At 36.3% G+C, this 10,848-nt stretch overlaps 1 protein-coding gene across 1 annotated transcript; it reads left to right on the top strand.

Moving 5' to 3' along the window:
• The first annotated feature begins 1,187 nt into the window (after positions 1–1,187).
• On the top strand, positions 1,188–7,206 carry LOC107751229 (uncharacterized). The gene is made up of 6 exons (XM_016566895.1): positions 1,188–1,212; positions 2,415–2,714; positions 2,999–3,295; positions 3,379–3,672; positions 4,914–5,084; positions 7,109–7,206. The coding sequence occupies exons 1-6, from the start codon at positions 1,188–1,190 to the stop codon at positions 7,204–7,206; spliced, it is 1,185 nt and encodes a 394-aa protein (XP_016422381.1).
• Positions 7,207–10,848: the final 3,642 nt, after the last annotated feature.

The raw sequence follows: 10,848 nt of genomic DNA, 5'->3' as shown, positions 1-10,848 counted from the left end.
GTGAAATATTTGGCATGCTAAATATCTGGAGCTGTCGGCGATTCACAATCAAGCTGTGTGCAATGAGTTCTGACTGAAAAACACATCGGCGATGACCTACAGCCAATGAGAGACCAAGATACAGGGCAGCAGGAAGTTCGGGGAGGAGTTATATCCCTGATAGCAACAGACTCCGGGGCGGATCCGCCCTCAAATCGGCAGCTCCGCTGTACTGTCAGACTCTGTTCGGTCATTCGCCCAGAATATGCCCCGCCTCCGGACAGCGCACTGTCAGTAGACAAATGCCCGAAATCGGAGGCAAATCGGTGCTCGTTCACGCGAGTGACAATCACGCAGTGTGAATTATCAAAGACGCGATCTGAGGGAATCGCCGATGCATTGCCAACGCCTGTGAAATATTTGGCATGCTAAATATTTGGAGCTGTCGGCGATTCAGCCCCCCCATACCCCAGATAATCGTTCAGTGTGAAACCAACAGTGATGCAACGTCTTTGAAAATTGTGCAGTGTGAACTCGGCATTACATGTATCTGCTGACACACTGACTACCATTTATATTTACATTCTATGTTGTAGTCTTCCATGGACAAATAAATTCACTTCATAATTAGCTGTGGTGTGTGGTGACTCCCTTATTTTGTTGCGATTCAGAAAGAGATCGTAACATTAATTAAATACTTTGTTCATATTTGTAGTGAACAAAGTGTCATTGTCTAATATTTTTCTACATGTCAATGGTGGTCCATGTGAACCTACAATCTTTTAGAATATTTTGAATCTAATCAGCAGTTGTCTTATTCAGATTTTAGAACCCAAATATATATGATTAATATCAGAATATTATTATGTTTGCACACATAGACCATGAGCAGATGTAATATACACTCAAAACAAAAATGGTGCTAAGTAGCACTAAAAGTGGTTCATTGGCTTGTAATCATGGGGGAACCACTTGCTATATAGGTGCTTTAAAGGTGCTACAGCGCCTTTGTCAAATGGTGTTATGTAGAACCATAAGAGGAACACCATTCTCCTCCTTAGATTTTCGAGATGTTACTCCACTCTCATATGTTTGCTATGAATGGAAATTTACTACAATGGCAAAAGCTGTTTTGAATCACTTTTATGCTTTTCTGAGGTCAAAAAGTCTTGTGTGGGGGCCCTGGAATATTTCCTTATGGGGGGCTAATGGGCTATGGGGGCGAAAAGGCGAGTATGTCCGAATTCATAGTATAAAAAAACAGTAGGCGAAAAGTACCTTGATGACCTACTTCTTCCACCTGGATTCTGAAGTGCACATTCGGTGGACATTTTACAATCCCATGAGGCCACAGGAGAGAATTTATAAATGGCAGTGAAGCGACGCAATTGACGCTGGTAGGTCATGTAGCGGATGTAGTACGTCCAAATATCATTCATACCATATTCATACTTTATAGAATAAGGTGACCAGATTTCTGAAATGAAAACCAGGGACATTGCCTACTTCAGTGGTCGAAGTATAATTGAAATCTCACTTGTGATTGTCTACAAATTAAAAAAAAAAATGTCCATAGTTTATTATTAGGCCTACAATTCACCAAAAATCACGCTATGAAAAATAAATAGTACCTCTAGATGGCTGTATAGCCCTATATATAAATACATATAAACCGTTTGCTGCAGAGTGAGAACTTTTAAGAATGACAAAGCACGTTACTTGAATCTGGTTATTCATTGATATATTTTCAGACTTCATTAAAGACTACATTTAGTAAACGTTTACATTTAAATGTTGACTTGATAATTTTGCCGGAAATGCAGAAATAAGCCGTAATTTTGTTTTATTTGTAACTCTTCGGTAAATACTTTTATAATTTTTATTTCATTACTACTAGTACTGTTGCTGCTAATAAAACAGATCTCTGGGGGCCCCAAAAGTGCGTGGGCCCTTAGAATCGTCTTACCCCCCCCCCCCCCTTAGCGGCGCCCCTGATAGTAACTATTGCAAATAGTAAACAGATTGAAACAGGATTATAACAAAACTATGATTTGCAAACACATTAAAAAATAAAACAGCGCTCTCTGCTGGGGAAAGTAATCATTGTTTTGAATGTGCTGTAAAAAGGGGACATTTCTGGGGACAGGACACCAAAAACCGGGACTCTCCCCGGAAAATTGGGACGTCGGGTTACCCTAATCAGGCAGTATGCGATTTCGGACACTCCGACTGAATCTTAGAACTGCTTCGAAGGAATCGTTTGAGAATCGTTGGAAAATTAGATGATATTGCATATGCATATTTTGAGAAAAATAAAGTGTTTTTTGCCCTTGCATGCATGTAATCCTACTGTAGGAGACTCACAAAACAATATTAGGAACCTTAAAAATGGCATAATAGGGGCACTTTAATAGCTGTGGATTTTTTCTCTTTAGATTCACTTCAGAAACCCTTCATCAGTGTTAGTGATGATGATGACCAGCTCAGCATATCATGTGAAATACCACTTTCAGTCAGAGCTGATTTCATCTGTAGCCTCTACACTGAGAATGATGCTCTTCTGTATCAACGTGACTCTCAGTGGAGTCAGTCTGGAAATAATCTTTGTATGTTTTATGTAAGTCGTAGTGAACTCTTCACACGATCAGTGAACAGCAGACGGCTGATCTGTGTTTATTCACTCAAGACTGAACCTGAGATCAGATCACCACACAGTGACACATATACCATCAGAGGTGAGTTATTATTGTTTTCATTTTTAAAACATGAGCACATTTAATGATTAGAGACACCTGTATAATTATTTAGCCAGTATGATTTATTATGTAGGCGAGTAATATCAAAGTCCCTTTAAGGCAAGTCATTTCACTCGGCGGCCATCTTTTTATAATCAGCAGTTGACTTATTTAGGTTTTTAGAACCCAAAAATATGTGATTAATATTGGAATATTATTGTGCTTGTAAACATTGTCAGTGAGGAGATGTAATGTAGTGAATGATCTGTTTTGTGTTGTTTCAGAATCTCCTACTGTAAAAGTATCTCCAGATGTCATAAGAGAGTCCAGCTCAGTGAAGATCAGCTGTGAGACTCCAGCAGATGTTAGAGTGAATCAGTGTTATTTCATCACAAACAGAGAAGAGAAGAATCTAAAAGTCAGTTCATCATGTGAGCTCGAGCTCACTGGTGCTGAAGTGCTCAGATGGGCAGGTGTAAAATCACCTGAATCAATCTACATTAACTGTTACTACACAATACATGAAGGAGGCATTAATAAACCATCATCTGATTCTCCTCCCGCCACAGTGACGGTTCTAGGTGAGATATTTCACTGCTGTTCTTCTGTCTTAGAAACTGTTACTGCTGTATTTTTAGAAACTGGATCATTTGTCTTCAAACAGATGCACTTCCAAAACCCTTCATCAGTGTTAGTGATGACCAGCTCAGCATATCATGTGAAATACCACTTTCAGTCAGAGCTGATTTCATCTGTAGCCTCTACACTGAGAATGATGCTCTTCTGTATCAACGTGACTCTCAGTGGAGTCAGTCTGGAAATAATCTTTGTATGTTTTATGTAAGTCGTAGTGAACTCTTCACACGATCAGTGAACAGCAGACAGCTGATCTGTGTTTATTCACTCAAGACTGAACCTGAGATCAGATCACCAGGCAGTGACACATACACCATCAGAGGTGAGTTATTATTGTTTTCATTTTTAAAACATGAGCACATTTAATGATTAGAGACACCTGTATAATTATTTAGCCAGTATGATTTATTATGTAGGCGAGTAATATCAAAGTCCCTTTAAGGCAAGTCATTTCACTCGGCGGCCATCTTTGAACGCCTCTCGGGCATGCAAGTGCAGCTCCTATCTCTCTGAATGGGGAAACATCAAATTCTCCAAAACTCACCAAGTTTACGATTAAATTTCATATTTGAAATCACCAATGCAATCTGACAACAGTTGTCTCAAAAATGTATTTTGCTCATATGGAGTTAAAAAAGCTTATTTTTCAGGCTACACTATGCGTTTTGTTTTAAAATGGCGTTGTAACATGAAAACGATCCTCGTCTACACTTGCGTTTTAACTGCATTTCAGAAACGTTCTCTGTCCACACTACACAACCAAAAATGCAAGGGTATAGTGTAAAGGACAGGCGTAACCATAGCAAAAGTTATGCGTTTTAAAATGAAAACGCACTAGTGTAAATGATGACTTTACCAATTAGCTCTTTTATTCAGAAGAAGGGGTTTCTTTCGGGGTTTCCAACCTCTTTCGGGGTTGCATTTTTCCCCATTCAAAATGATACGAGTGACATGTCTTGGGTATTCTATAGTCTTTGGTAGTATATTGGAAAATAATTTGTGGAAGATTCATCAAAAAAGTCAAGTCAGTTACTTCAAAACAACAACAAATAAATAAATAAAATGAGAAAAATTGAATGATAAAACCTCTAAAAAGTCTAGATAGATTTTTTACATATAGACCCTTTCAATAGGCTGCACAACACTGAAAGGACAAATATACTAAATATAGAATAGACTTTAAATATGGTTGATCATAATCCCTGGGCTGCTACAGACATATTTGTCAGTTTGACTTTGGCAAGTGAACAATCTGGTGCATATCAATAAAAGTTGACATATCAGAGAGCCAGACTATGTCTGACAAATCTACAGAAACTCACTTCTGCCTAAAATGAAATCCATAATAAGATGGTGAAAAGAGAAACTGTTCAAATCTGCAAGTTATTTTAATTTTAATATGTTCTTTGGAAGTTCTTATTGGGTCATTCTGTTCTGCATCACATTCTGGACTTTACAGAAATTAATACACAAGTCAGAAGTATTTTTAGAAATGTGCTCTAGTTAAACTAATTATATGCCTTATTTGTTTATTACATTATATATTTTTTTATTATTCATTAGATCTTCTTCAGGCCAAGTTGAGAGCGTCTACTTCAGTTATTCTGGAAACAGACACAGTTGAGCTGAGCTGTGAGAATACTGAAGATCTGAAGATGGAGAAGTGTTACTTCAGCATAAATGGAGAAGGAAGTAACTCAAAAGTGAGCTCATCATGTCAGCTCTCACTCATCTGTGAGAATAACCTGCTTCTACACTGTGAAATTGTCACAAGTTCAAAAACTATCTGCTCACTCTGATCCAGTGACAGTAACAGTCCAGAGTGAGTTTTTTTTCTTTCTTTTCTTCTTCTTTTTTTTTTTCAATCTATTGTTGAATTCTATTTTTCCTTATAAACAGCGACCACTACTGTTAAAGCTTTGACAACAACCATAAAATCTTGTGGGTGACCTTATTTTTAAATTAAACGTGTTACACATACCTTACATCTCAGCATATGAGCTTTTATTACAATGTAAAAAATATTAAAAATAACCTTGAATATTATTTTGCTGTTAATTTAAATGAGTTGTCTAAACCAGTGCTAGATGGATGATGCTTTTCAGTGTTTATCGCATTAGATGATTCTGTCCAGCTCACATTTTATTTTTCTCATATTTTAATAATGTATTATTGTATGTTATAATGTATTAATAACACTGCTAAAGTTTTATTTCCAAATTAAATGCACCTTGTGACATTGTGGAAATCTCTTTGCAGCTTCAACTGCGACCTCTACTGGTGAAACTGTGACAACTGCCACAAAAACTTGTAAGTAAAGTTTATATATATTTATATATCAGGGGCGTTTCCTCCGAGGAGGCAAGGGAGGCAGTGTCTCCTCAAAAAGTTGGATGAGAAAATAATCTATATTACAAAAACAAAACAGCGCAAATATGACTAAATATTATATTAAAAGTCTAAAAGTCACTAGTTTTTATAAAGTTACACTGTCCGACAGCGACACCCGCAGGTAAAGTTACAGCGGAGGCTTGCCTCCCTTCGGTCCATAGACTTTCTACAGAGACCCTAAAGCGTGCCGTGACTTTTCTGGAGGCTCATTGAGATGAATGGGGGAAAGTCACGTGAGAGGAGGCAATGCCTCCATCGCGCTATAATTGGATATGATCGGTTACGATTGGATGTGATTGGTTCGTGTGATAAATCCCGCCTCTTGTTTTCGTGCGAGCTCTCGGCCTGAATGAAGAAAATGATGGCGTTATTGACTAATTATAAAGTAAGTAAACAACTCTCCCTCTTAGATACCACTACTTTGTGTCACGTCAAAATAAAACTTGAAATGGTCTGAAAACGCATTAGGGATGTAACGATTACTGGTTTGATGATAAATCATGATAAAATTCCCCACGGATAGTATTACCGTTTTATCTTTTAATTATCATTAAAACCGTATTAGATTACCACGCTTTGAGCAACTCGCGATAAAATAAATACTGTCCAGCATAAAGCACAGTTTTAAGTAACAGTCAGCACGCAGAGTAGTTCGTTTTGAGTGAAAATGGGGCGGAAAAGCTGGGAGGTTTTAAAAGAGTGCTAAGGGAATTATACAAATGAATATATGAATGAATGAATTATATGAATGTACCTCTGAAGGTTCTGACTGTCTTCAGAAACGATTCGATGGCATTTTGTTTTCATCTTCGCTCCATGTAATACCTAAAGGAAGTGTTCTTAATCGCAATACTGCTTTGTCCACAGAGTTTACGGGAAACAGCTGTAATTCAGCCTTTCCAGAAGCGCCACCTGCTGTCAGCGAGTGGATTTACAGAGACTTATATTTACATTCAGTCTGTGTGCAGTTTCTGTCTGGCCAAAAACGGACCGAATTTGCATGCCCTTCTGTAAATTTTGATGAAATTTTGATGAAAAACAAGCTTATGTGGATTCTACACATTTAAACAATTCAGATAAGTTATCTAGAATTATTTATGGAGCAGATAAAATACATATAATCATTTGTTAATCAATTATCATTTTGACTTAACCCTTTTCTTTATTTAAAGGCTGATATGTGAGGTTTACCTTTTTATGAAACTTTTTCAAAGCTTTATTTGAACATTTACATTAGATATTTCAACATGCTATTAAACTGTTGTCAGTCAAGTTGTCATTTAAGTACAATGTACAGGTTTAGTTGTACGTAAACTGATAAACTCCATGATATAGAAACATTTAAAATAAAATCTGTATCTCTGCAGGTTCTGCTGATGTTCTCACAGAGCTGAACTACACCTCCTGCCAGCTGGAAACAACGTCTATTTTAACCTCCTCTGTCTGCCCCTCAAAACATGGATGACCTGTTTCATTTCTGTTTCCGTTTCATTCAGTTGCTGAACTACTATTGCTAAAATATTACATTTTAAAGGGGTGTATGATGCGATTTCAAGTTTTCCTTTCTCTTTGGAGTGTTACAAGCTGATTGTGCATAGATAAGATCCCTGAAGTTGCAAAGACTAAAGTCTCAAAACCAAAGAGATATTCTTTTTGATGAAAAACAAGCTTATGTGGATTCTACACATTTAAACAATTCAGATAAGTTATCTAGAATTATTTATGGAGCAGATAAAATACATATAATCATTTGTTAATCAATTATCATTTTGACTTAACCCTTTTCTTTATTTAAAGGCTGATATGTGAGGTTTACCTTTTTATGAAACTTTTTCAAAGCTTTATTTGAACATTTACATTAGATATTTCAACATGCTATTAAACTGTTGTCAGTCAAGTTGTCATTTAAGTACAATGTACAGGTTTAGTTGTACGTAAACTGATAAACTCCATGATATAGAAACATTTAAAATAAAATCTGTATCTCTGCAGGTTCTGCTGATGTTCTCACAGAGCTGAACTACACCTCCTGCCAGCTGGAAACAACGTCTATTTTAACCTCCTCTGTCTGCCCCTCAAAACATGGATGACCTGTTTCATTTCTGTAAGGAGGGGGCTTTGTAGAAAACGAAGCGTTTGAGAGAGGCGGGGCATAGAGGACCTACAATAATGTACAGTATTTGGAAAATAATGTGTTTTTTGAACATTAAAGCATGTCAGCATATTCTGTTACACCAAATACACAAAATAATGATCTTTAAAAAAGCATCATATGACCCCTTTAAATCTAATTTAGTCTATCTGTATATACTTTTTTGAACACACATTGCTTTTAACATATACACTATTTCTAACAATAATGTTGAGAATTGAACTGCAAAAATGATCATAGTGTCCTACTGGTTTTGTGTGTTTGTTTGTTCTTGTTTTATGATCATTGACCATCTGAACTGCTTGAGTGTACATCTGCATGTTTGAAATACGTAGGGTTGCCAACCGTTCCGTATAATACGCAATTGTCCCGTATATAAGGCATCAAGGAAGCGTTCAAGCTATAGCTGTGGAACGCAGTTTGTCCCATATTCGCAGACATATGCTGTATGACCACCTAGACCAGGGGTGTCAAACTCAACTCCTGGAGGGCCTGCAAAGTTTGGATTCAACCTTAATTAAACACACCTGATCCAACTAATCAAGTCCTTCAGGCTTATTTGAAAACTACAGAGTATGTGATGGAGCAGGGTTGGGACAAAACTCCAGGAATTGAGTTTGACACCCCTGACCTAGACCATACGAGCAGCAAATTCTCAACTGATAATAAACCATTCGTTTTGCATTGTTTGAATTGCGAACGTAGCCGTTTGTGGAAGACTTTAAAGGGGTCATCGGATGCCCATTTTCCACAAGTTGATATGATTATTTAGGGTCTTAATGAAAAGTCTGTAACATACTTTGGTTAAAATTTCTCAATGGTCGTGTAAAAACACCTTTTTTACCCTGTCTAAATCAGCTCTTTTTTCAGCACGCAGTTCTAGTCCGTGTTGCTTTAAATGCTAATTGTAACCAGTAGTGCTTACAGTGTGCAATAGATACTTTAGTTCCTCTGTGTATCAATATGAATGACAGAATACACAGTAACAGGCCAGATCACCAGGTTCGCTACAAAGGGCAGAAATGAGGTAAAACACTTTAACACAAGGGCCAGACAGATCAGGAAAATTACTTTTACCAAAATGTTTGGTTTTACTTTTTTTTCAGAGAAGTTGAAATGAATGAAATCACTAAATGAAATAACAGCAAAATAATAAAATAAAATAACAAGTAATGACTTTGTCTCTTTCTTTGCCTTTAAGAAATGTAACCTTCTGAGCTCCTTTTTAGTTATTTTTCTTAGCTATAATCTATTTATATTATATTTGTTCACTTTAATATTTAAGTAGATATATATATACATTAATCTTTCTTATTTATTTAGATTCAATTTTAGTTTAATGTCTGTATAACTTCTGCTATTTTTTTTTCTTTTGGAGCTTTAAGATGTTTTTCCTACTTGGTTAAATTTGAACCATTAACCCACAACATGAAACAGTTGTAGCAATCAGGTTACTTTCAACAAATAGCACTTTAACTGAAATAATACAGAAAACTCAACAGTAATTCAATGTAGATGAACAGTTCTCACTCCATGAAGCAAGTGTGTATGTACATGTGTAAAGAAAAAGTCCTTCAAATCCAATTGATGAATCCAATGAATGCAAAAGTCAAAAGACAAAATTGTCTATGGTGCAATGTTCAATAAGGCAACAAACAGTTCTGTGCAATACTCAGTGTTGGGGTAACTGATGAGAAATACCACAAGGAATGGATGAGTTCCGCTGGTATCAGCAATTAAGGCACAGATCACGTGATGAATAGCAGAATTCCTCTTCTTGTCTCTGCTTAGGTTCTCTAGCTGGGTGGTGGCTCGCCATCTCAAGATCACAGTTTATTCCAGACTTACGAAAAAACCTGACCTGTTTATACAAACAGGATCACAAAGATCACAGATTATTTAAATGACTATAATACTCATCAAACCTCAACAAATCTTTCAAACATTAACTCATTTGGTTGTAAAATACAATTGGAGTGCTTTTGTCACTCAATATGTAAACAAGGCATTCACATGTGTGATAATGCTGTGCTAGTTTTTTTCATTTTTAGTACATAACATTACTTCTTTTTAGTACATAGTACATTAACACATATCCTCTGACCGTAAATACATATCAACTGGTATAAAAACACACCAGAACATCAATATAACACATAAACACTCAATTCCAACAAATTGAACAGTATATTATCTTGAACTCACCAAATCCGGGAGATTTCAATACAAAATTATTAACCGCGTTGGATTCTGGGGCTCACAATCCACCATCATCCACTTCTATATTGGAATCATCACGCTTTTAATCCCTTTTAACATTAAAAAAAGTTCCACAAAAATATTAGTGCCCTGGGAGACTTCCTGAGGTAGAAACTTGAGTTTTGTTTAGGGTTTTTTATACACGTTTACATTTTAATTGTTGTTTTCTTTCTCAGGTGGATGCTGGAACAAATAGCAGCCAGGCCACAGCATCTAAAATGTAAACTTCTATTAAAGTGGCTCCGTAGTCCGTAACGTAAGAGACTTGGGACGGTGGAAGGAGCAGAAGAACCAAAAGATCAGAGATCAGGCAGAGCTCTACTGGTGCCCCTTAGGGGATTGATTTATCTATAATAAGTATCTATAATATCTACTTAATGTTCTGATGTAGTTATAATTGGTCATTGTTCTGTTTTATAAATCTATTCAATATATTCTACTGTTCAATAGTTTGGGGTCAGAAAGTTTTTTTTTCTTTAAGAAATTACTTGTATTCAGCAAGGGCGCATTAAATTGATAAAAAGCGACAGTAAAAACTTTTACATTGTTGGACAAAAATCATATTTTAAACAAAATGCTGCTCTTTTAAAAGCTCTATTCAAAGTAACCTGAAAAAAATATAGCACTTTTTCCACAAATGACGCAGCACAACTGTTTTTGAGATGATAAGAAATGTTTCTTGAGCATCAAAACAGC

This window comes from Sinocyclocheilus rhinocerous, unplaced genomic scaffold (genome assembly GCF_001515625.1).
Source record: "Sinocyclocheilus rhinocerous isolate Xijiao unplaced genomic scaffold, SAMN03320098_v1.1 scaffold362, whole genome shotgun sequence".
Classification (NCBI taxonomy): domain Eukaryota; kingdom Metazoa; phylum Chordata; class Actinopteri; order Cypriniformes; family Cyprinidae; genus Sinocyclocheilus; species Sinocyclocheilus rhinocerous.
The sequence above is the reverse complement of the archived record's forward strand: the minus strand, read 5'-3'. Positions and strand labels throughout refer to the sequence as shown.